Below are 26,889 nucleotides of genomic sequence, written 5' to 3'. Positions count from 1 at the left end.
GCTTTTCTAGATATGAGGAGATACAAGAATTGGGCTCATAATATCGTCTCCTGAAAATATCTAACTATCTGAAGACCTGTTCTGCTAGTTTTTCCCAGAGCACAGAAGACCTTATCTCTGCCCTCCACCCTGAACCCCTTTCAAGGGGTGTTGAAAGTCAGTGGCTGCAGCAGCTCATGATTTAATCCTTGTAGAGCTCGATGGCAAGTGCCCATGGCAAGTGACAGTTTGTATTGACAATATCAAGGTGTACACATACAATATATGTTTACATATGAAAAACCACAATGAGGCACCACTGGATACCCACCGAATTTGTGAAGCTGGAAAAAACCATCATTTTAAATGCATGAAGGAGTTAGCAAGAAAGAAAAAAAGTATAAGAAATCTGCTGATGCCAAGGTCAAAACCAGATTCCAGAGGTGAGTGAGCCTTGAGGTTAATGAATAAAATGACAGAAGGAAAAAACGCGATCCTTGCTTTGGCCCTGGGTGGAGAGGTAAAAATCTCCTGGGAGTACTGCGGCCCTCTGGCAGCCCTCACGTGTCCATTCTCCCTTTAATTTACTCTCCTTAGGTTTTTGCTCTACAGCCCCCCAAATAACTCCTGCCTAGACCACCAAAGACCGCCACACTTCTAAAATCCACCAGTCATTTCCCAAGCTGAGCACACTTGATCTCTCACAGAACTTTTTTTATTGATGTGAAATTCACATAACATAAAATTAATCATTTTACAGTAAAATTCAATGGCATTTAATACATTCACAACGTTGTGCAACCACCGTCTCTGTCGAGTTTCAAGACATTTTCGTCACCCCAAAAGAAAACCCTATACCCAATCAACAGTCACTCCCCACTCCCCTAACCCCTGGCAGGCACCAAATCTCCTCTTTGCCTTTATTGACTTACCTACTCTGGATATTTTGTGTATATGCAATTAAGCCCTCTCCCACAAGTTGATGCAGTTGATCACTTCCTCTTCCTTTCAACATTTTCTCCACGAGGCTCCCAGGATCCCCACACTTCCTGGTTTCCCTTAACCTGATCTCTGAACACTGGTGGGTCCAGGGCTTAGTCATGTACTTCTCCTTCTCTCTATCCCCACTCACTCCCTGACTGACTCACCCAGTCACATGGTTTCAGGTTCCATCCATGTTCTGATGACCCCAAGCTTTTCTCTCCAGCCAGGACTCTCCCCGGAACTCCAGACTCACACATCCCATTGCCTACCTGACATCTCCGCTCAGCATGTCATACTTGCCCTAATCAAGCCTGAGCTCCTGACCTTCCCCTCGTTCTGATTCATGTCACGTCCTCCTTCCGGGTCCTCCAGCAGAAAACCTTGACGTTTTCATCCTTGACACTGCTCTTTCTTTCATACCCTACATTTGACCTGTCAGCAAAATCCTATGGGTTCTCTTCAAAACAGATCCAGAATCTGACCACTTCCATCACCTCCACAGCTACCATTCTGGGGCAGACGATCTCCTTTTTCACTAGCATTATTGCAATCACCCGATAACTGTTGTCCTACTCCTCCTATCCTTGGACCCCTTCAGTCCATTCTCAACACACCATCCAGACGGATGTATTAGTCAGGGTTCTCTAGAGAAACAGTATGTATGTATGTATGTATGTATGTATGTACGTCTGATTGTATGATAAGGATATGGAATTGGCTACTGACTCATGCAGTTATAAAGGCTTAGAAGTTCCGTGATCAGCTATCCGCAAGCTGAGACCCAGGAAAACCGATGGTGTGGTTGCAGCCTGAAGGTCTGAGAACTAGGAGAGCCAATGGTGTGATTCCCAGCCTGAGCGCAGAAGACCAACGTCCCAGCCTAGACAGTCATGCAGAAACCGAATTCTCCCTTCTTTTGCCTTTTTGCTCTATTCAGGCCCTCATTGGATTGGTTGATACCCATTCACATTGGGGAGGGCAATCTGCTATACTCAGTCTACTGATTCAAATGCTAATCTCATCTGGAAATATCCTCCCAGACACACTGAGAAATAATGTTGAGCCAGCTATCTGGGCATGCCCAGATTCAGTCACGTGGACACGTAAAATGTATATCACGTTGCTAAACGTGAGTTAAAGCAATTCTCTGCTGGAAACCTTCTAATGGCTTCCTAACACTTTTAGCCTAAAATGCAGAATCCTCCACAGGGCCTAGAAGGACCCATATTATCTGACCCCTGCCTGCTTCTCCACCCTCACCTCCAGCCATTCTGCCCCTTCTGCTCTTACAGTCCTGGCCCCCTTTGCCCCTGATTTCCGGGTCCCTGCACTCACACTCCCCTCTGGCTGGAGCACTCTTCCTCTCCCTTGCCCCATGTCCTCTGGGCTCACTCCTTTACCTCCTTCAACTCTTTACAGAGGTGTCAGCTTTTCATTCAGCCTGCCTGACCATCCTATTGAAAATTGCAGTTTCCACCTGGAACACTGCCCCCTCCTTCCCTGCTTTGTATTCTCTCATAGCACTTACCACCATCTCATCTCAGCCAGAATTTGACTTATTTTATCTGTCTTCTCTCATTAGAATATAAGCTCCACAAGAACAGGGACCTTTGCTTCGGTCCCTTTTGTTTCTATCCCCAGCACCTGAATTTGTACTTAGCGCATAGTAAATGCTTAATAAATATTTGTTGAATCAATCAATGAATGAATTTTCCAAAAGCTAGTTTAAAGAAAGAAAAGGGGGTTGTACTGATCAAGAGAAAAATTCCTTATTGTTCATAGAAAGGAGAAACCTTTTAAGGATCCCACTTTCCCCAAGTCTCTGCCTTAGACGTCTCACATGTATCCTTTTAAGAGAGGGGCATGGCCTTGGGAATTCAGTCCTAGACCTGTCTGCTCCTACCCACTGATAAGGTGGACATAAGACTCATCACACCATGAGTGGGGGCTACAGGATTGAGTAGACTGAGGTATGTCCACATACCCAGACTTACTCACTAATTCACTAATTCATTCATTCCTCTGGCCTCCCTTGCAGGACTTACTACCTTGTTTGTAATTGTTCCGTTTTCTTATCTATCCACACAGACTTTGAGCTCTTTGAGAGCAGACATTCTGTCTCCTTAATGCCTAGCTGTGCCTGGCTCAGACTAGACAACTCAACAAAATGGAAAGAGTGGGTGAATGGAAAACAGTGGCCAGAGTGAAAGAAGGCCAGCAGCTGGGGAACTCACGAGGCTTATCTTCAGAATGGGGGGGCACCTGTCTGGATGGAGCAATGGGTACCTGTTGGGGGAATAACATTGGATGGGTGAAGCTAGGCACCGAGTCCCTGCTAGGCGGCTGCAGTTCCCTAATTAGGGGAGAACAGACCAGTCGGGAGGGACATGAGTTGAAACAAGCACACATTTATTTGACTGCCTCCTATGTGGCTTCACACAGCTACCCCACCTGCATTCATATGACAGATCCCCAAATCACGATTAACAGTCAGTGGGACTGATGTCAATGACCCAGGTGTGCCCCTTCCTGGGCCCCGTCACTAGACTCAGGCACGCTTCTCTCCTCCATCTGCCCTCCGTGACCGGGGAGCCCCACCACTATCCCTCCTTCCTGAGACTCTCACCTCCTTCTCGGCCTCCTGAGGAGAGGGGGCTGGGTTGGCCCTGCCCCTTGGCCACACCACCAAAGTCACACCTGATTGCAAAGATGATGTCTCCCCTGAGGGGTGATGAAGACCCCTCCTCTCAGGCCTGAGGAACTCCACCAGGCTTTTTTATGCTTGCATGATGGAATGTCTCCAGCATTTCAGTAGAATGTTCCACCCCCATGCTTCTTGGGTCCTTGAAAAACACGTAGGGGAACTACTTGAGGTGAGTTTTGGGAGGAAAGAGGTATATTGGCCTTGTGGGTTAGGCAGGCTGGATGGGAGGGGTCCAGGAGGTCCATGGCAAGACCCATGCCTTCATTTTGGATGGAACTAGGACTTAAGATGTGGATTATGGATGGAGAAGAATAAGCAGAAGGTCATGCAGGGGGAAACTCAGAGAGACATAAAAATCATACCTACCATTTGTTATGCACCTGTTGTGTGCCAGGTATTGTGCTGGATGCCTACATATGCAATAGATTCTTTCTGAGGTACCTACCTATCTCGTGGAACCAGCTTCTCTAGTCCACAGGGTGGGACCACTGCATTCATTCATTTAACAAAATATGTATGCACCTACCAAGTAGTAAGCCCTGTCCTAGGTGCTAGGTACACAAGAGAAGGACAGATGTGGTCTATGCCTTCATGGAGGGGAGATGCACACTAAGTAAATAAACAAATAAAAATACATTATACAGATTATTATAAATTTGCATAATTATAATTGCACAAATTATAATCACACAAAATAAAATTGTATAATTATAAATATTATAAAGGAAAAGAATGAGGTATCGTGTGGAGCAGGACAGGACCTAGTGGACTCAGGGTGGCCAGGGAAACTTCCAGAGTGGGAGAATTTTATACCAAGACGTGAATGATGGGAAGGGACTGTCCGTGTGAATTGGGAATTGTGGGTGATGATGGGGTGGGGAATGTGTGGAGGGGAAATTTCCAAGGCAGTGGGAACATCAAGGTCAATGTTCTCAAGGGTGGGATGACTGGACACTGTGAGTCTGAGGGACAGCAGTTCCAGATGCAGCTGGCGAGGGCAGCCTGAGCCAGATCCTGCAGGGCCTTGTGGGCCACAGTAGGGAGGCTGGGTGTCATTTTATTTTATTTTATTTTTTTTGGCCCTGCCTGGCGGCATGTGGGATCTTAGTTCCCTTACCAGGGATGGAACTGTGCCCCCTATATCGGAAGTGCAGAGTCTTAACCAGTGGATCTCCAGGGAAATCCCCCAGGTTTCGTTTTACACACTGTTATTTGATGTGTTAATTTTAAAAGTATATAGATTATTGAATCATATAATTTTAAAATATTTTGATAACTGTATTTCAATATTCCCACTATAATTTCTTTTGTCATACTGTGCATATTATTTTATGGTTTAAAAACACAATTCTGCCTCATGGTTCCAGTGGGGAGAGAAAGAGGAAGCAGGGGGTGCGGGCGGTTAGGGGGGACCCACCAACAGTTTCTGCTACCACCGCCGGGGCCGCCTCTGTGCTCTTGGCTGTGGGAAAGGAGATGTGAATCCTGGGTGCAAGGCCGCACGTACGGGAGGGTGGGCAGTGGGACAGCGATGGCAGATACAAATAAACTCAACATCAACAGCCTCATCCAAAGGCTGTTGGAAGTTAGAGGGTCCAAGCTAGGCAAGAATGTCCAGCTACAAGACAATGAAATCAGAGGACTGTGCTTAAAGTCCCAAGAGATCTTTCTCAGTCAGCCCATCCTACGAGAACTTGAAGCACCGCTAAAAATAGTGGTGATACCCACAGTTAATACTATGATTTGCTTCGACTTTTGGAGTATGGTGGTTTCCCACCAGAAAGCAATTATGTATTTCTTGGGGACAGGGAGAAGCAGTCTTTGGAGAATATCTGCCTCTTATTGGCTAAAGAAAATCAAATATCCCAAGAATTTTTTTCTTCTCAGAGGAAACCACGAGTGTGTCAGTATCAATAGCATGTATGGATTTTTATGATGAATGTAAAAGAAGATACAACATTACACTATGGAAAACTTCCATAGACTGCTTTAACTGTTTACTGTTAGCAGCCGTTGTAGATGAGAAAACATTCTGCTGTCATGGAAGTTTGTCCCCAGGTCTTCAATCTATGGAGCAGATTCCGAGAACTGTGCGGCCAACTGATATACCAGATCAAGGTCTTCTTTGTGATCTTTTGTGGTCTGACCCAGGTAAAGATGTCTTAGGCTGGGGTGAAAATGACAGAGGAGTTGTCCTTCACATTTGGTGCCGAAGTGGTTGCCAAATTTCTCCATCAGCATAGTTTGGATCTTATATGTAGAGCCCATCAGGTGGTTGAAAATGGTATGAATTTTTGCAAAGAGGCAGTTGGTCACTCTGTCTTCTGCAACTGATAATTGTGGAGAGTTTGACAATGGAGGTGCCATGCTGAGTGTGGACAAAGCACTAATTTGTTCTTTTCAGATTTTAAAGCCTGCAGAGAAAAAGAAGCGGAATGCCAGGAGCCCCTTTAACACCTCCAAGGGGTCTGATCACAAAGCAAGCAAAGAAACAGGTGTCATTTTGACACTGCTTAATTGGGACTTGTAACATATAGTATACGATCTTCACTTTTTAAATCGTAATGTATATTGGTCAGCTTTGCTCAAATAGTGTTTGTGGGCATGCTCCTTCCATTTTTGACTTAATGAATGATATTTGCTCATTATAACAGCAAATAAAAGACTCTCCACTCCCAAGAAATAAAATGTTTTGTTTTGTTTTTTAATTCTCTGGGTTTTCTTTGCAAACAATTTTAATGATGGTATTAAAGCAGTACACTCCAGGACAGTTTATCCTGTCTAGGGGGTAAGTGTGCAATTGATCTATTTTAAATTCGGTACAACCCAAGAATAATGCAAATTTGTTTTCTTTAGGATATAAAGAGAGCCCTAGGGTGCTCAATCTGTACAAGTTATTGTCATAAAATGCATACTGTTGATACAAACCACTGTGAACATATATTTTTAAAACTTTGTTTCAAAGGATTGCTTTTTTCTCTTACTGTCTTGTCATGTACAAACTAGTAACTTTCAACCTTGCCAGCATCACTGGTATGATGTATATTTAATTAAAGCACACTTTGCCCTACCATATACTTAAAATGATGATTAAAGCCTTTATTTTACTTTATTTTTTAAAATAAATTTATTTATTTTATTTATTTATTTTTGGCTGCGTTGGGTCCTCCTTGCTGCACGTGGGCTTTCTCTAGTTACGGGAGCAGGGGCTACTCTTTGTTGTGGTTCATGGGCTCTAGGCACACGGGCTTCAGGAGTTGTGGTATGCGGGCTCAGTAGTTGTGGCTCGCGGGCTCTAGAGCACAGGCTCAGTAGTTGTGGTGCACAGGCTTAGTTGCTCTGTGGCATGTGGGATCTTCCCGGACGAACCCATGTCCCCTGCATTGGCAGGTGGATTCTTAACCACTGCGCCACCAGGGAAGCCCCAGAGTCATTATTTTAAATGCTTGTTAACTCTTTCCTAAAGCCAAAGTTTCTGTTGAAATACGTATTGACACTCCTCTAAGTATAAGGTGGCTTGGTTGTGTACACATGCTGCCTTCCTGAGGATTCAAAAACAGGTTTTTGAGTTTGAATAGCGATTAGTAACATAGTGCTGCTTAAGCTATTACTGATTAAAGTTAATAACATTTTGTACATTTTGTCCACATAGCCTATTCATTAAATAACCTTTGTACCATTACATCAGGCCTGAACCCGTTCATTCAGAAAGCTTCAAATTAAAGAAACAATACTGTTCTTTATGAGTGACCAATTATGCTTTCTTTGGTCTACATTCTTTATTCTACAGTGAAATTGAAGCTTGTAAGTCAAAACAAAGGAACTAACTTACTACCACTAATTTATACAGAACTCAGGGTATCTATGACTTTTTAAAACTATGATCTGTTACAATGAGTGTTTCAACAGATGACCCTTTACAATACCATGTGGTGAAAATGAATTCAGACTTATTAAATGATGAACTTGTTAAAACACACACACACACACACACACACACACACACACACACACACAATTCTGCAAAAGGGTCCATGGCACAAAGAAGATAAGATGTAGGTCAATTCCCTGCACCCAAGCTGCACTGGCCTTCCACAGGATCCCAGAATCTCAGAGTAAGGCTCTTAAAGAACACCCGGGGAACTTCCAGTGGTTGGGACTTGGAGAGCTTTCACTGCCTGGCCAGGTTCAATCCCTGGTCGGGAACTAGGATCCCGCAAGCCTGTGGCTCACCCCCGGCAAAACAAAACAAAACAAAACAAAACAAACCCAGTACAGAGCGCAAAGAGTGCAAAGACATTTTAAACTCCCTAGTAGCTATATCAAGAGCTTCTCGGTAGGGTATGGGGAAAGACTGGGAGGGGTTCTGCATACCTTCTTCCCTGCCCCCCTCCCTCTTCCTCCACACTCTTCAATCAGGACTGCTTGACTTGGATGCATTTTATATACGGGGCATAGACATAAAGATTTCCTTTAAAGAAAGAAGCCTACAGTATAACAATCACTCACATACACCTTAAAAACCACTAAGCACCCATTTTACAGGTGAGGAAACGGAGGCCCTGAGAGAGAAATGGAATTGCCTATGATGCCAAAGCAAGGCGTGTGATGTTTGTTGACTCTCAGGCATCTGCTTTTTCCAGGACGGCACAAAGCCTCTTCCCCACCCAGCCCTGCTGCCAATGTTGGGTCATATGGGGGTTGGAGGCCTCTGAGCAGGGGCAATGACAGGCTGAGGATGTGGGGTGAATGGGGGCCTAGGAGGTTTCATCAGGGCTGCAGTAGCAGAGGGACTCATCTCTGGGAGCAGCTTAGCATTCCAGGTGACATGGAAAACACCAGAAATGGTCTGTCAGTCTGGAGGAACTCCCAAACAGGTATGGGAATATGAAATTCCTGGGCGTCACCCAGCGTTGATTCATGGAAATATTACATTCTGTGCTCTATAAACAAAACGATCCAGCAATACTCATTTTACTTGTCAATCCAGATGTAATATACATACATACAAACATACAAGCGAACGTATATATTTTTAAGCATAGAGTGCCTCCTGCTGCCGGAAGCTAAAAATGCACAAAGAGGTTCACAATTTCATTCGTCAGAGCTGCTCAGCAAGGAGTAGAATCACAGAAACCCGGAGCTGAAGAAACACAGGCATCTTCCAAAGAAGGTCACAAAATCCCTAGGGAAAAAGCCTGCAGAGCTGGGCAGGTGGCATAAATAAAGGGTGTCAGGCTATCTGAGAGGAAGGGCTGTGAAGACATGAGGAATGCTTTCAGCCTCCAAGGGCGTTCAAAGTTAAAAAAGTTTTTTTATATTATTAACTTTTGGAAAATAATAGATTCTTATGGTACAGAGTTCAGAGGATACATACAAAAAAGGATTCATTGAAGAATAAACCTCCCTCTTACTCCTGTTGCCCAGCTGAATTCTGCAAGGAGGGAAAGAAAGTGTCCCTCAAGAGATAGACTCTACGCATCAAAGATATTTGTACACAAATGATAGCATATTACAAACACCATTTTTTAATTTTTGTTTTTTTAAAACATATATTGTTAAGATCTTGGAGCTCTTTTCGCATCCTTGCATAAAAGCTTCTTTTTCTTTTAAACATCTGCATAGGGCTTCCCTGGTGGCGCAGTGGTTGAGAGTCCGCCTGCCGATGCAGGGGACACGGGTTTGTGCCCCGGTCCGGGAAGATCCCACATGCCGCGGAGCGGCTGGGGCCGTGAGCCATGGCCGCTGGGCCTGCGCGTCCGGAGCCTGTGCTCCGCAACGGGAGAGGCCACAACAGTGAGAGGCCCGCGTACCGCAAAAAAAAAAAAAAAAAAAGATAAACATCTGCATAGTACTTCATTGGATGAATGTACCAAGATTTTTAAATCAACGAACATTTAACTTGTTTCCAATATTTGCTATTATAAGCAATGCTGTAATTAATAACTTTGTATATGTGTGAGTATATCTGTAGGATAATTTCCTAAAAGTAAAATTACCTTCTCAGAGGGTATGTGTAGTTTTTTTGAATTGTTTTCATTGAGATATAACATACATGAAATAAAGTTAACAGTTGTTAAGTACAGAGTTTATAAACTCTTACATGTGTATCCATACCCATAATCAACACCAAATTCAAGATATAGAACATTGTCAGCCCTCTAGGAGCCTCCATCTTGACCACTCCTAGTCAATATCTGGCCCCCAAAGGTAACTACTATTATAACTTCTATAATCACAGATTAGATTCACCTTTTCTTGTCCTTCATATTGATGGAATTATACAGTATGTGGTCTTTTGAGACAGGCTTCTTTTTTTTAAATTGAAGTATAGTTGATTTACAATGTTATGTTAGTTTCTCATGTACAGAAAAGTGATTCAGTTATACATATATATATTCTTTTTCATGTTCTTTTCCATTATGGTTTATTACAGGATATTAAAATAGCTCCCCGTGCTATATAATAGGACCTTGTTGTTTATCCATTCTATGTATAATAGTTTGCATCTGCTAGTCCCAAACCCCCAATCCAACCCTCCCCCGCCCCGGGACTAGCTTCTTTGAACTCAACAATATTTCTTTAATTCAAGTAAGTCTGATTCATCCATGTTGCTGCATGTATAGTTATTTGTTTTTCATTGTACATGTCTTTTGATGGACATTTCACCTCCATTTCTCTTGAGTGGAACTGCTGACTCATAGGGTAGCCCTACACTGGGCCACAGAGTAGGCTTATGTTTACCTTTAAAGACAGAGCCCAAGTCTTCCAAAGTGGTTCTATCACTTACAGTTGTGTCAAAAATGAACGAGTGTCCTAGCAGCTCCACAAACTCATCATTTCTTGGCATTTTTCATCTTTTTACATTTTAGCAATTCTGGTGGATGTGTAAAGGTATTTCATTGTGATTTTAATTTGTATTTCTCTGATGACTAATAGTGTTGAATACTTTTTCCTGTGCTTTGGCCCATTGGATATTTTCTCTTGTGAAATGCTTATATATTAGTCTATTTTTGTTGGGTTGATTGATATTTTTTATTGATTTGTTGGAGAGCTTTATATATTCTATATATAAATCCTTTGTCTGATGTATGTATTGTAAATATTATCTACCAATCTTTGGCTTGCCTTTCACTTAATGAAAGCCTTGCAAGCTTTAATGTTGCTGTGGTTGTTGTTGTTTTTGATGAAAAGAAATTCTTAATTTTAACAAAGTCCCAATTTCAATCTTTTCTTTTGTGGTTAGTATTTTTTGCATGTGTCTTGTACAAGGCAAAGTTGTAACCTCTTTCTGTTGGCTGTGCTGTTTCTCTGGCTAATCCAGCCTAGCCCTGATGACTTCTGGGTAGTATGTCTCCATATGCTGACTCTCTCAGGGAGTGTACTTGGGAATTCTTGAAACATTGGGATAGTCTGCCCACTGCCTTTTTTTTTTTCATATGGGAGGTCTGGCTCCGCTTCAACTTCTTTCATTCTCATCCCTTCACTGATTAACAATATTGTTTCTGGAGTCACACTGATGTAGGTTGGAATCCCAGATGTATTACCTACTTCCTGTGTGACCTTGGGAAAGTAACTAAACCTCTCTGAATCTCAGTGTCTCCATCTGTTAAATGGGGTATGTATTAGATTTCATTAGGTAAGGCTGCATAAGAAACAATTACAAATCTCTAAAAGCAAAGGTTTCTTTTGCACTCATGTGACTTGTCAGGTGTGGGTTGCTTCACATCTCTTTCCTTCCAGGACCCAGGCTGAGGGAGCAGCTCCATCTGGGACAGGCCATTCTCATGAGAGATGGAAAAGATTAAGAGCGTTGGTAGGAATACATAATGGCTCTTAACACTATTGCTCAGATGTGGTGAAAGACACTTCTCTTCACATTCTATTGGCCAAAGCAAGTCACGTGATCAAGCCTGACATCAGTAAGGCTGGAAAGGACACTCTTCCTACAGGATGCATTGCAGTCACAAGGCAACAGGTGATGATGTATAATCCTTGCTGACCTGAAACAACTAGGCTGCCAGGTATTTCTCCAGCAAAGATGGGTTTATTTGGAATCAGCAGAGAATTGCAATTTGGGGTCTGCAACCATGGTGAGCCACATGTAAGTCCCCACACAGCAAGGGAAGGAGAATGCTGTAATAGAAAGGGAAAGGGGTTGGAAGGGCTATACTAGAAAAAGTGTCCACAGCTTTTCATTGGCTGATTTGTTGCTAGGAGAGAAAAGCGGTCTTTCTACTTCTTGGGCGAGAGAGCTCTCCCTTCTGGTCTCCTGACTCTATTTAATTTAGGTTTCTGTTTCTTAATTTTTTACATCCTTAACAGGAGGAGTCACTTAATAGCTGGCAACAACGCCACCTACCACAGGATAATAACAGTACCTTCCTTATGGCTGTTTTGAGAATTAAATGAGGTGAAGCACGTCCAGTGCTTAACAAAGTATACTGCACTTAATAAGAACACAATAACTATTAGAGGCTATTATTATTATCATTATTACTATTATTATTTCCTGGTGCTGCTGAAAGTTCTTCTGCTTACTGGACTGGGCTAAACCTTACTTGAGAGGAAGAAAAGAAGGAGCTGTAATTACTCCCAATATTTAATTTGGAGACAATAAAACGTTGAGTCTAACGGCTCAAGCTTTGGAGTAATATGGACTCCTTACTAGGGCACATGATCTTAGACAAGTTACTTAACCTCCAGGGTCCTTGGGACTATGTTGTAGGCTTGTCATTAGGGCCAAATTAAGTCAACCCTGTGCACAAAGTAGGTGCTGAGTATTTGTTGAATTATTAAATGTGGATTTTAGACTTATTTCAAATATTCAGTGAACTGTATGCATAACTACAGTACAGCTGTATGGAAAGCCCGTTACTGGCCTTTTCCATTATTTGGGTCTCAGCTCAAATGTCACCTCCTCGGAGAGAGACCTTCCCTGTCCACATCATTTAAAGCGCTTCCCTCACCTCCAGTCACTTCTCCCTATTATCTTGTATTTACAGCTCTGGTAAAGCTCTGAAATTGTCTTGTTCATTCAGTGGTTTATTTAATATGTCTCTGCCACTAGTTCTTGTTTTCTGTATTCTCAGCCCCCGTTGAGGATGGGCCTCAACATCCTCATTCGTAAAACTAGGCGAGCGGAGGAAGAATGGGGAAAGGTAAACGCCGGCCGCTCCACCTGTGTCTCGGGCCTCCTATTCCTTCCGGCAGGGCACCGCCCCTGCCACCCACGTGGGCCGCTGTGGGGCACGCCCCCAGATGGGCGAGGCCTCCAATGTTGTGTCGGCCGCGTGCGGGCCGCGGTCCTAGGGAGGCGAGCTACGTCACACGTACGCAGGCCCTGCCCCCGCCCTTGCTCGCCACAGGCGGAAAAAGGGAGTGGCCAGGCGCAAGGGCCCCGCAGCCGGCGGCGGTGGTGCCTGAGCCGCCTCCAGGTGGCTGCTCTAGGCTCCCGCCCGCTCAGGCAGCTCGGAAGCCACTCTGTTTTGGGGTCCTCGCCGCTCTTCCACGTCTCCCGGAAGAGTAACTGAGCCGTGGCCGATCGAGGGCCAGGTTTGCTCAACCTGGACCCTCTCCCGGCCGGCTGCTGAGGACGGGAGGCCTGGGAGAGTGACCAGGCCGCGGTGCAGCCGCTCCAGAGTCCTCAGGTGAGGTGGCCGCGGGGGGCCGAGGGGTCCCCTTGGGGCCTTTAACGGCCTTAGAGGCGGGGGCGGCATCCCCTCAGCGGAGACCCTGCCCTCTCCGCCCTGCCGGGGGCTCAGGAACAGGGCAGGGGAGCCCCCTTGGGCCTCCACGGACGTGGCTTAGTGCCCTCCCCTTCCCTCCTTCCCCCACCCCAGCCTGGTTTGGCCGCTCTTCCCCCTCCGGAGGCTCAGTGCAGTGGGTAGGGAGCGAAGTGGGGGTCTGTACTCGCCCACCTGGCATTGACGACAGAGCCCCTGGGACCGACCAGCTGATCCCCAGCCTCCCTTCCTCTGTGTTGACACTTGGCCTTCGTGCATGCCCTGCCACCGCCGTCGGCCGACCCATCCCCGTCCCCGTCCCCGTCCCCGTCCCCGTCCCCGTCCCCGTCCCCATCCCCATCCCCATCCCCATCCCCATCCCCATCCCTTGCGCTCTCACCCTCTCTCTCTTCAGGTCGGCGTGGGCCATTTACTGGGCGGAATTTCTTGAGGGCTCTGTACCTCGGAAGTCTGCTACAGTTCTTTTGTCCGCGGGGCAAGTGTCTAGGGCCCATCTTAACATTTAATTGGGTACTCTATCTTAAGGCACAGGCTTTTGTTTTAAAACCCTTTAAAACTTTACAATGAGAGGCAAGATATAAGTTAATAAGTATGTTTTGATTGCTGTATTAGGAGAGATCATTTGTTCCCTACTTACCACCAGTGTTTACTCGGGAATGATACATACTCTGTAGGGAATTTTATATGTTATGGAGCATGTCGCTTCTATTTTCATTGGATTTCACATAAGCTCTGTGAAATACACGGGCATGTAATTATCCCATTTTGTAAGGAACAGGTTTAGAGGGTGAGTTTCTTCTTGAGGTTGTTCATATACTGGGAGGCTAGATGGGGAACGCAGGGGTTAAAAAGTGGTTTTTGGCTGACTTAGATTTGCCTGTCTGAGCTGCTGTCTAAACTCTGGGATCTCTCTAAACCTTTCCCCCCATTTTTTTTTTGTGAAAAAAGGGTATTGCTATTTACCGCACAATGTGGTTGTGAAAATTATGTGTGCTAAAGATAATGTTTGCAGGGCACCTAACATAAAAATTAATTCCAGTCAGCAGTATTTATGGGTGCCTGCTGTGTGCTGAGAATTCATTGGTGAGCAAAACAGACATGGCGTTTATCCACCCACTCCCTGCCTCCCCTTCCCCAAGAGGGAGAGACAGGGAAAAAAAATACATATAAAACATGAAGGGATGTGAGGGAAAAGAATAGTGTGTGAACAGAGAATGATAGGACCTAATTTAGATGGGACAAAAGAGCCATTTGGGGGGCAGATGACGTTCAGGTGAAGACCAAGAACAAAAAAAAAATTAACTGTGAAAGAGCGCTCCAGGCAAAAGGAATAATGTGGACATTCAAGAAATGGTTGTTGACTTTTTTATATGCTACTCTGTTATGAAATGGAAACTAGTTATTTCATCATCATCATTTTGATTTATTGTGGCACTGGATAAGTACCCAAATATATGCATCAAATGAATGTGCAATCGTAATTGTTTTATTCTGAACTTAGCTTAATGTGCATATAGTAGGTACTGAGAATCCAAATTATTGAAGGTATATTTTAGGCGTGTATATGCACACCTAAATTATCCATGATAGTGCTGCAGTATTTACACTTTGTTGAAATAGGAATAACAGTAGTAGTGATAGTTGTAATTATGGTAGCAACTACTCAAATGAGTGCCTACTGTGGGCTAGGCATTTTTCAAAGTGTTTTTTAATGCAGTATTTCATCTTAAAACCATCCTGTAAAGTAAGTACTCCTCATTTTCTAGGTGAAGTTTCTCAGTTTCAGTCAAGTAGTTTGCTTGAAGTTACATAGTAAGAGGCAGGGTCAGGCTTTCCAACCCAGGACTATCTGACTCTAGAGCCTGGTCTTAATCGCTGTGCACTGCTGTTAAGCCACACTGATCATTTTATATCCTTTTTACAGGTTCACCAATAGGATTATTCTGCTGCCATCATGTCCTGGTTTGCTGATCTTGCTGGAAAGGCAGAGGATCTTTTAAACAGAGTTGATCAAGGGGCTGCAACAGCTCTCAGTAGAAAAGAGAACACCAGCGGCATTGTTTATAGCAAAAGTACTGACTATCCTGAACTTCACCAGCAAAATACAGATTTGACTTATCAGACAGGACCTAAAGCTACTTACATTTCCTCAGCAGCTGATAATATTAGGAATCAAAAAGCCACCATCTTAGCTGGGACTGCAAATGTGAAACTAGGATCTAGGACATCGGTGGAGGCCTCCCATCCTGTTGAAAATGCATCTGTTCCTAGGCCTTCATCCCAGTTTGTTCGAAGAAAAAAGTCAGAACCTGATGATGAGCTGCTGTTTGATTTTCTTAATAGTTCACAGAAGGAGCCTACTGGGAAAGTGGAAGTCAAAAAAGAAAGGGGCAAAACACCTGTCTTGCAGAGTTCTCGGACAACAAGCGTCAGTTCTGAGAACACCAGTGTAACCACCATCAAAACCATTGAAGAACATCCTTCTGGGAGCCAAAGCCATGGTAGTTAATCAGTCCTCTGTTTCTTTTAGAGTTAACCACATTGGACGTCATCATAGCCTAAAATGTTCTGGTAGCATTTGTCATGCTCTGTTTTGTTACCTGTCCCTGCTGGCGCAAGGGCAGGCTCTCTGAAGTGTGTGGTGTAAATAAGGGGACAGCATAGAACACTATTAGCCAATATACAGTTACAGTAGGGACCTTTGAATGTTGTCTGCTGTAACTTTACCCAGCCCAGCATTTTATTTTTTAATTATTTAATTAATTTATTATTTATTTTTGGCTGCGTTGGGTCTTGGTTGCTGCGCACAGGCTTTCTCTAGTTGTGGCGAGCGGGGGCTACTCTTCGTTGCAGTGTGTGTGCTTCACATTGTGGTGGCTTGTTGCGGAGCATGGGCTCTAGGTGCGCGGGCTTCAGTAGTTGCGGCACGCAGCCTCAGAAGTTGTGGCTTGCAGACTCTAGAGCGCAGGCTCAGTAGTTGTGGCACACGGGCTCAGTTGCTCCGTGGCATGTGGGATCTTCCCGGACCAGGGATCGAACCCGTCTCACCTGCGTTGGCAGGCGGATTCTTAACCACTGTGCCACCAGGGAAGTCCTCAGCCCAACATCTTAAATTATATCCAAAATGATTCTCTAAGATGTTTTAAGATATAAAGAAGAAAATTTTGAAATCTGAAAGGAAACATATAGTTTTGGATTTGGAACTATCTCCGATTCATTTCTTTCTGTCCTTGGTATTATAAGAGTAACAGGCGGCTGTACTTCACTTATATTCTGGATTGTGAGCTTTTTGGTGTGTTTTTCCCCCTGCCTGCCCTGAAAGTAAAGCGTGAGAAACTGAACTTTGATCTGAGTTGGAGGGTTAAAGGCATTGATTTAGTAGTGAAGTCAGAACTTAGAATTCTGGTTTTCAGTTGTTTAATTTGCTATGAAATTACCTCAACATGTACATCTTCTCACCTGCAAAAAATGATGTTTACATGGTAATGTGGCTAATTTGAGTACCTAGGAAGCATTTTAAAATAACAATAAACATGATAGGTCCTTGCAGGGATTCTTTATAGAGCTGATAGCTCATGGGAGCTTGTTATGTTCTTAAACCTTTTAGCTTCTTCCACAGTCTTGGCTCTTAGTGAATAAAATCTTTCTTGTATTTCAAGATAAAAAAGTGGTAAAGAGACGGGTTTTGGGCTTTCAAGACAGGTGCATGCACTAGGTATGAACAATCCTAAATTTCTTCTCAACTATCTTTTGATTAATTATACAAACATTTATTGAGACCCTATTGGGCCAGGATACAGAAGTGAATGGGTTATAGTTTATTGGATGAGAAACACATGGACACAGATAATATACATGTAATATAGTAAATGCAGCAGTTGAGGTATGGTCAGAGTGTTGTGGAAGCGTGTCCTTTTCCTTACTGATTCATAGATACTCTCTTTATGTTCTAGATGGCAATTCTTTCTCATCCTCCTCCAGTTTTACCTTGTTGTTTTTTTCCTTTTTCTATAATGTCTCAATAGAAGTTCTTAATATAATGATTTATCAATTTTTTCTTTATGGTTTGTGTCTTTTGGGTCTTAGAAATCTTTTCCTATCCTGAGGTCATAAAGGTATTTTTCTGTATTATAGGAAAAGGTTTTATACTTTTGCCTTTCATATTTAGATGTTTACCTAAAGTTGTTTTTTATGTATGGTGTGAGGTAGGCATCTAGTTCCCTTTTTTTCCCAAATGGAAATCAGTTATCCCAGCACCATTTATTGAAAATATTTCCTTTCCCTGTTAATCTGCAATACCACCTCTGTCATATATCAAACATCCATCTATATGTTGGCATGTTTCTGACACTTAATTCTGTTTCATTGGTTTATTTGTCTTTATGTCAGTGCCACATTGTCTTAATTAACGTGGTTTTATAATATGTCTTTATATCTCAAAGAGCACATTCTACCACCTTGTCCTTCTCCAAGAATGTTTTGGGTATTCTTGGGACTTTTGTACTTCCATATGCATCTTAGAATTTGCTTGCCAAGTTCCACAAAAATTCTGTTGGTCTTTCCTAGGAGTCCCTTGCTTCTACTGACATACAGATAGTTTGGTGAGAATCAGCATCTTTACAACATAGAATCTTCTAACTTATTAACATGGTATAATTATTTTTTAGATGTCTTTCATTAAGATTTTATTGTTTCTTCCATAAGTGTCTTACATACTTTTTGTTAGATTTATTCCTGGGTAGTTTATATTTTTTAAAGCTCTTAAAAATGGTATGCTTTAAAATTTTTTACTTTCTGTTTGTTGCTGTCTATAGGTTTTTGTAAATACACACACACACACACACACACACACACACACACACGGCAACCTAAGATAGCTCTGAAGCTTCATATTTTTCTATACGTTCATTTAAATTTTCAACATCACAATAATACCATATGTAGATAATGACTGTTTTCTGCTTAACCCTTTTATCTTTTTAAAAACTCTTTTTATTGCCTTACTACATTGGCTTGTACTTGAAAACCAATTTTGTGTCTTGTTCCTTGTCTTAGAGAATGCTTTGAGTGTTTCAGTTTGTGTTAAGTTTTTCATAGGTACTTTTTATTGGGTTAAGGAAGTTTCTGTGTATTTCTAATTTGAGTTTTTATGTTGAATTTTAGCAGTGTTTTTTTCATGTATGTATTGAGATATCATGATTTTTCTTCTTAATATTAATATGGTATACAAATCAGTTGATTTACTTAAACCTAAAACCAAACTTAACTTTCAGTAAATGTTTGCTAGAACTCACTGGTGAAACCATCAGGGTCTGGGGTATTCTTAGTGGAAGATTTAACTATTGATTCAATTGGTTTTCCATTTCTTTTTAAATCTGTTTTTGGTAAGTTATATTTTTTTCTAAGAATTTGTCTATTTCATATACTTTCGGGAGGATTATATTTATTTTACTTAATTTCAGGAAAATAATGTCACAACTGAAATGTTAACACAGTCAGACACTAATCACTTATAGTAACCCTGCAGAAATCAAAGCTTGATCACAAATACCACGTGAAGAATACCAATATTTGGCACTCTGCTAAATGTTTGTTTTTTTAAAGCAGCATTAACAAGTATAACTGACATGCAGTAAATTACACATTTTTAAGGTATACAGTTTGATGCGTTTCATCATCATGTACATTTAAAAATTTATTGACATAACGTAGTTTACAGTGTCTCCCTCAGAAGACCATTTTTGGTTATGTTGATCCTCTAGTATGTTTCTTTTCTATTTTGTTAATTTCTGATCTTTATTATTCTGCTTTCTTTGGGTTTATTTTGCTGTTTTTGTAATCCTTATGATGGGTGCATAACTCATTAATTCCTTTCATTTTTAAAAAAGTATATTTTATTTACTTATTTTTGGCTGCGTTGGGTCTTCGTTGCTGTGCGCGGGCTTTCTTTAGTTGGTGGTGAGCAGAGCCTACTCTTTGTTGCGGTGCGCTGCCTTCTCCTTGCAGTGCGCTGCCTTCTCATTGCAGTGCCTTCTTTTGTTGCAGAGCACAGGCTCTAGGTGTGCAGGCTTCAGTAGTTGCGGCACACGAGCTTAGTTGCTCTGCGGCACGTGGGATCTTCCAGGACCAGCGATCAATCCCGTGTCCCCTGCATTGGCAGGCGGATTCTCAACCACTGTGCCACCAGGGAAGCCCCCTACCTTTCTTTTTATTTTTCTTTCATAATTGAAATTTTATTGGCTATTTTGAGGATCAGTACACAGACATTTCAATTTGTACACAATTCTCAACATACGTACCAAAAATCTAAAAAAATCATGCAGTTGTGAATCTTTTCTGAACAGTTATTCCAGTGACTTTCCAGCTTAAAATTTGGAGGCAAATTTTCCTTCACAGGATATCAAGTACCAGTATCTTCAAATATTGATAATGCTGTTATATCGTAAGTCCCACTAATTCACAATTTAATATCATGTACACTACATACTCAAATTGTCCATCGTTCACAGCACATTAACAGTTACTAGAAGAACTGGACTACCACGACCAAAGATGTTACAGAGTGCACAAAATTCTGCCCAGGAGAACCAAGATCAAGGGGTGAGTGGTTTGCATGGGAAGAGAAGTAATTTAAAGTGTTTAAGACATTAAATGCACAACTGACTTCAAACTGACATTTAGTGTGCTTTGTATTATAGGATATAAAAGCTACCCTCCATCTGTGGAATGTTAAGCTGACACCCAAGACAATCAAAGCCTCCCATATTCAATATCCCACTATTTTCTGGTTGTACCAAAAAATAAACAACCAGCAAATGATTTCACCTCTTAAAAAAAGCATTTACACTTAAAAAATGGGATGAGGTGGGATTCCCTCCTTTTAAAAAATATTTCTAGAGCTACTAAAAAACTTGCATTTACAAAACAGTTGGTAAAAATATTCCTCTGGATTGTACAAGAGGGGAGACAGGGACCACTGATAGGACCGGGTGTGTGATATTAATCAGACTTGGCTTCTTTCTCTCCTGCTTCATCAGAAGCTGGGCTCTCCTCGTTTTTAGTTTCTCCGTTTTCTGCAGGTACGTCGTCTTTAGTCTCTTGGTTAGCCACTTCAGTCTCTTTTCCCTTTGCTCCCCTTTTCCCTTTTGTTTGCACGTTTTTGTCTAAAGATTTATCCTTTCCTGCCGCCTTTTTTGGCTTCGTTTCCACTTTTGCAGGAGCCGGTTTAGCTGACAACCTCGCCGACCTTCTCTTGGGCTCCTCCTTCGCCGCCCCCTCGGCGGAGCCGACCTTCCTCTTGGGCATCGTGGCGGCGGGGCCGGCGCGTGCCGGGTGCCTGCGGGCCGCGCTGAGAGCCTGCAAAGCTGGGCTGCCTGGCCGCTGCCACTCCTCCCCCCACCCGAGCTTCTTCCTGTCATTTTTAATGTAAATATTCAAGGCTATAAATGTCTAAATACTACTTTAGATATATCTTACAGGTTTGGATATATACTTTATTTCTTTTTAAAATCTTATAAAATTAGAAATAATTTTTAAAATTTTCTCAATTTTTATTCATTAAAAAAAATCTTTATTTTGGAAATTTCAAATATACCAAAGTAGAGACTGATGGTTCCCCTCAACGCCCATATTAACTTTTATCCAGTGATGATAATCAACAGCTCATAGCCATTCTTGTTTCATTTATAACATCTCATTTTCAATCTCTTTCTTTACCTCTACCCACCACAGAATTATTTTGGAGCAAATCACAGATCTCATATCATTTCTTATATAAATATTTTATTTACTCTAAAAAATACAAGTTTTCAAAACGAACAATCACACCATTATCACCATAAAATTAATAATTCCTTTGTATCATCTAATATCTAGTCAGTATTCAAATTTCCCTGTTTGTCTCATCATTTTTACAAGTTATTGAAATGCGAAAATCTTAGTTGTACAGACAAATGGCTACACCTATGAAACCCACACCTTTATCACGATAAAGAATGTTTCCTTTGCCTCAGAGAGTGCCTCATGTCCTTTTCTAGTTAATCTCCCCACCCATCCCCCAAGCACCCACTGTTCTGATTTTTTTCCCCTTAGGTTATTTTTGTCTGTTCTAAAACTTCACGTTTGCCAGCAAAAAGTGAGATCATATAGTATGAATACTTTCTTAGCTGACTTCTTTCATTCAGCATGTTAGTGAGATTCACTCACGTTATTGAGTATATTAATAATTCTTTTTTATTGTGTAGTATTTTACTGTAGTATTATACCACAATTTACCCAGTCTCTTTTATGGACATTGGGGATTTTCCAGTTTTTGTTTTTTGTGAATAAAGGTGCTATGAACATTTTTGTACTTGTCTTTTTGTGGAAAAATGTTTTTATTTCTGTTCAATAAATACCCAGGAATGGAATTACTGGGTCAAAAGGTAGGTACATGTTTAATTTCATAAGAAATTGTGAATACTTCCCCACGGTGTTTATGTCATTTATATTGCCACCAGCAATCTGTCTATAAGAGTTCCAGTTGTTTCATATCTTCACCAACATTTTATGTAGTCTTTTTAATTTTAGCCAGCTAGCAGGTGTGTTTTGGTCCTTGTTTTGGTTTTAATTTGCATTTCCTTGATCACTAAAGATGTTGAGAACTTTTTCATTTAGATATAGTTCATTTTTTAGCACATACTTAATTTTTTTGGAGTAAGTAAGAAGTGTGTTTGCATCACATTTAGTAACAAAACCAAGATGAATTAATGAATATCTGAATTAATGAGTATCTGAATTAATGAGTATCTGAATTAATGAGTATCTCTTTGGGTAAGGCAGTTTAGACTCCAGTTTCGTATATAACAAATTCGTATATATAACAATATATATATATATATATATATATATATATATATATATATATATAAGGCAGTTATATATATATATATATATATATATATATAACAATATATAACAAATTCGTATATATAACAATTTCGTATATAACAAATTCGTATATAACAAATTGCTCTGACCTGTTATTACTCTCCTTGCCTCGAAACCCACAGCTGTTCTTTTATGCCTTTCCAGTATTTTCAATGTTGAAACTTCTCCCTTTTTTTCAAAAATGATTCATAGACAGAAGGGAGACCAAAACCCTTGTTTACCTAAACCCAACCACGTAAATTTCTCTGCTTTTTTTTCCCCCTTCCCAGAACTGTATTCTTGTATCTTTTCTTTATCACCATTTGTTCAGTGTATCCAGATTTCGAGGGTCCTTACAGATCTATAGGCTGTATGTATGAGAATGAAATTTCATCAGAGGGAAGTCTATTAAAAATTTAAGTTTACTTTTTATGGTGTTTTAGCTATAGCAGTCAACTTGAGCCAAAAGGCATTCTACCACAGTAAGCTACTAGTGCATATATAGTGAGCATTCCAATGTAACAAAGATGTATTTGCTTTTTTTACAGAAGCCTCTAATAATTCAGATTCTGGCCATGAAGGCCAAGAGATTTCTTCAAAGGAAAATGTATCGTCAAGTGCTGCCTGTGCTGATCACAACCCAATGCCTAAAGATGATGGGAGATCACATGAACTGTCTAATCTTCGACTGGAGAATCAACTGCTGAGGAATGAGGTTCAGTCTTTAAATCAAGAAATGGCCTCATTACTTCAAAGATCCAAGGAAACTCAAGAGGGTAGAGCCTTATTTAAATTACCCAGGGTTAGGAGTTTAGCATTTCAAAAATAAACTAAAAACTTGATTATATCTAAACTATTAGAAAGATTTTAGATGGGACTTGTAAAATAGTGTTTTCACAGAAATATAGGGCCCAGATTTGGAAATGGGAACAGTCATCCTCCCACCCACCTGAAACAGAACACTGGCCTATTTGGTCATTCTTTAGAAACCATGAATAGGAAGATAGTGTAAGCCTTGTTAGACTGACTTTAGAAGAAGCTTCACTTTAACCCAGACTAATTTAGACATTAGTTTTTCCAGAGACCCTGTACAGTTTGCTTCAGTATTTAATTTTTTTTTTTTTTTGGTTGGCACTCTGCACTGCATTGCTCTTTCTGCACCAATTTTCTAGGTTAAAAGAATATCTTTTTGCCACAGTAATTGAAAGAAACATTTGTTTCCAGTGTTTATCTTCAGGTTTTGTTTTTGTTTCTTTTAGTCTTACTGGGGTGTACATCGTGTACCCTTGATTTGGATGTGCATTCTTTCCTATCTGTAGCAGAACTCCAGAAATCCACTGACCATTTTAATCTTGTGAACTCTCGGCTGTCTACTGATTTTGGCTCCCAAATGCTTTATGACATATCTCCAGAAAAAGACATTTGTAGAAGAGCAGCTAGCTTCCTGCCTGTTTCCAACCAATTAACTGTAATATAGATATGAATGTTGGCCTTGGAAAATGGAGGTCCCTCTTGGAGCAAAAAAGTTGAAGATATTTGTAAGCTTCTAATTTTGGCAATAAGTACTAAAGGGATTCAGAGGAGAATCTTTGTGTGCTCTGAGAAAGATGTGTTTACTTGTATGGAGAATTTTCTTTCCTTTTCTTTTTTTCTTTAAAGAATTAAACAAAGCAAGAGCAAGAGTTGAAAAGTGGAATGTTGACCATTCAAAGAGTGATCGAATAACTCGAGAACTTCAAGCACAAGTAGACGACCTGACTGAAGCGGTGGCTGCAAAGGATTCCCAGCTGGCTGTACTGAAAGTGAGACTCCAAGAAGCTGACCAGCTGCTGAATACTCGCACAGAAGCACTGGAAGCCTTACAGAGTGAAAAATCACGGTAGCTAACTCTATTAATAATGAGAAAATGAACTAGAATGTTTATCAATGCAAGTAATGATAAACATGGTAGTAAATACTGTCTTATCAAAATTTAACTTCGTAAATTTACAAGAGAGAAAATGTGGCTTTTGGTAATGCTGGAAATGTGTGTGGTTAAAATGGATTTATTATCTGAATATTGAGATGCATTGTTAGCAAATTCTGAATTTAAAAATATTTGAAGAGCAGTGTCATTAATCTTTTGACATACAATGATGTGTGGCGTGTGCTTACATTTGGATACCTAAAAATATAGGTTACAGTCCATTGAAAGGGAAAAAGATTTCTCTAAGAATGTTTTAGTCAAACCGTCTTTTTTGTGCTAATATGCCAGTGCTCTAAAAATTATTCTACCTTTTCATTTGTATACTGTGGAAATGAGTTATTTCAAGTGATGTCTTTTCTTTTAGAATAATGCAGGATCACAGCGAAGGTAGTAGCCTGCAGAATCAAGCTCTACAAACTCTTCAGGAGAGATTGCATGAAGCAGATGCCACTCTGAAGAGAGAGCAGGAGAGCTATAAACAAATGCAGGTTAGAATGGGGACAGCAGGGCTCTTTTATTATTTGGATGAGGAGGAATCGCTTTACACTGTTCCTAACATATTTACTGTAATAAAATTCTGCAGTGCATTTCAGAAAATTCTGTTTCTGTGGCAAAAACTAAGTATTTGAAAATTTAGCTTGATCCTTGCTAAATTTAATTTTCTATGTTGAAAAACAATTAAAATACTTAATACTCATTAGATATATACATCTTTTCATTTAATTTGGTTGTGCAGCCAGCATTACCATTATTTGATTAAAAGCTGATTTGAGGGCTTCCCTGGTGGCGCAGTGGTTGAGCGTCCGCCTGCCAATGCAGGGGACGCGGGTTCGTGCCCCGGTCCGGGAAGATCCCACATGCCGCGAAGCGGCTGGGCCTGTGAGCCATGACCGCTGAGCCTGCGCGTCCGGAGCCTGTGCTCCGCAACAGGAGAGGCCACAACAGCGAGAGGCCCGAGTACCGCAAAAAAAAAAAAAAAAAAAAAAAAAAACAACTGATTTGAGGCATCTCATTCTTTTTATTTAAGCTTTTTCTGATTCCAATTTAATCTGGTTCTGTTATTTCAAGAGAAAGTTGTACATAAGTTTATTTAGAGTTTTACACTTAAGTGAATTTTTGCATCTAGTTTCGTGATTTTCAGCTCTGTCTACACATTAGAACCTCCTGTGTGGTTTTAATACTTTCTGATGCTGAGTCTTCATTCCCAGGGAGTCAGATCCCATCGTGTGAGGTAGGGCATAGGTGTTGGTGATTTGGATTTACACGATTTGCGGGTGTAGCTGATGGGTAGTCAGGGTTGAGAACCTCTGGCTCACTGTCTTTTCAACAGGTGAAAATAGTTCAGCCCTAAAAGTAAGTAACAGGTAATATAGGCTTTTAAAATTTTTTATTAATATATTTTATTTACCGCAGTAAAATATCCCAAAGTACTATCATCTCATCATGTAGTTAATGTTAAAAATTATTCATGAGATATTTTACATCTTTTTTGCATACTGATTCTTTAAAATATGGTGTGTTTTACACTTACAGCACATCTCAATTCATTCGCTAAATTTTCTTTAGAAATACTTGATCTGTATTTAGATTTCATAAGATTTATAGGTGAAAAAGTTGTTCTAAACATACTCAGAATAACAGTTCTTCAAAAAGTTAAGCATAGGGTCACCATATGCTGCAGCAATTCTGCGCCGAGGTATATACCCAAGAAAATTGGAAATACATGTCCACACAAAAACTCTTACATGAATGTTCATAGCAGCATTATTCATAATGGCCCCAAACTGGAAACAACACAATGTCCATCAGTTGCTGAATGGATAAACAAAATGTTGCATATCTGCACAAGGAGATATCATTCAGCCATAAAGAGGAATGAATTATTGACTCATGCTATAACATGCATGAACCTTTAAAACATTATCCTAAGTGAAGAAAGCCAGACACAAAAGGCCACATATTGTTGATTCCATTTGTATGAAATGTCCAGAATAGGCAAATCTATAGAGAAAGAAAGTAGATAAATGGTTGCCAGGGGCTGGGAGGAAGGGGGACGTATGGGTAGAGGATTTCTATTTGCGGTGAAAATGTTCTGAAATTAGATAATGGCAATGGTTGCACAACTCTGAGAACACTACACTGAATTGTATTCAGGAAAACATTGAATTGTACATCCTAAAAGGGTGAACTCTATGGAATGTGAATTATATCTCCATAAATCTATTATTAATTGAATTGAGCTTCAGTATTTATGTTAAACTAATTTAAATGAACAAACTTAAAAATGCACTTCTCAGTTGCAGACACATTTCACATGCTCAGTGTGCCTCACTGAGTGGTCCTCTTGCTCCTTTCCTTCCAAACAGGAGTTAATATTGGATCAAAGGTTTGTGAGCTTTAGTTATTGGCGTGTAACTATGAAAGCTTTCTGACTTCTGTCTCACCTTCTGAGTTTTTTGGTGATGGGAGCTTTTGAAAATAAGGGTAAAATGTAAATAATTCTCAGAAGTAAATTTAGGCTAAGGGACAGACCATGTGTTTTTTAGAGTGTACTTTAAAAGTTTCTTAAGCTAAAAAAATTAGAGGGAATAGTTTATTAGAAA

The 26,889-nt window shown here is 40.9% G+C and overlaps 2 protein-coding genes and 1 pseudogene across 3 annotated transcripts in view; 2 read left to right on the top strand and 1 right to left on the bottom strand.

Annotated features, from left to right (window-relative positions):
* Positions 1 to 5,198: 5,198 nt before the first annotated feature.
* LOC309959917 (serine/threonine-protein phosphatase PP1-gamma catalytic subunit B-like) lies at positions 5,199 to 7,417 on the top strand (annotated as a pseudogene). The gene is made up of 2 exons: positions 5,199 to 6,133; positions 7,356 to 7,417. The product of its transcript is annotated as a serine/threonine-protein phosphatase PP1-gamma catalytic subunit B-like (transcript).
* A 5,774-nt stretch (positions 7,418 to 13,191) lies between these two features.
* GOLGA5 (golgin A5) overlaps positions 13,192 to 26,889 on the top strand; it is a 34,273-nt gene continuing 20,575 nt past the window's right edge. The window contains exons 1-5 of the mRNA XM_082845899.1: positions 13,192 to 13,317; positions 15,338 to 15,914; positions 22,869 to 23,096; positions 23,980 to 24,199; positions 24,651 to 24,774. Coding sequence (XP_082702025.1) covers positions 15,368 to 15,914; positions 22,869 to 23,096; positions 23,980 to 24,199; positions 24,651 to 24,774 — 1,119 coding nt within the window. The 5' untranslated portion in view covers positions 13,192 to 13,317; positions 15,338 to 15,367. The remainder of the gene's footprint in view (positions 13,318 to 15,337; positions 15,915 to 22,868; positions 23,097 to 23,979; positions 24,200 to 24,650; positions 24,775 to 26,889) is intronic.
* LOC309969400 (non-histone chromosomal protein HMG-14-like) lies at positions 20,353 to 20,804 on the bottom strand. The gene has a single exon (XM_082851215.1). It carries the CDS (start codon positions 20,716 to 20,718, stop codon positions 20,413 to 20,415), a length of 306 nt encoding a protein of 101 aa, XP_082707341.1. The 5' UTR covers positions 20,719 to 20,804; the 3' UTR covers positions 20,353 to 20,412.

Source organism: Leucopleurus acutus (assembly GCF_964270905.1).
Source record: "Leucopleurus acutus genome assembly, chromosome: 1".
In the NCBI taxonomy this organism is placed as follows: Eukaryota; Metazoa; Chordata; class Mammalia; order Artiodactyla; family Delphinidae; genus Leucopleurus; species Leucopleurus acutus.
Note: the sequence above shows the minus strand (reverse complement) of the source record. Positions and strands in the feature narration are given on the sequence as shown.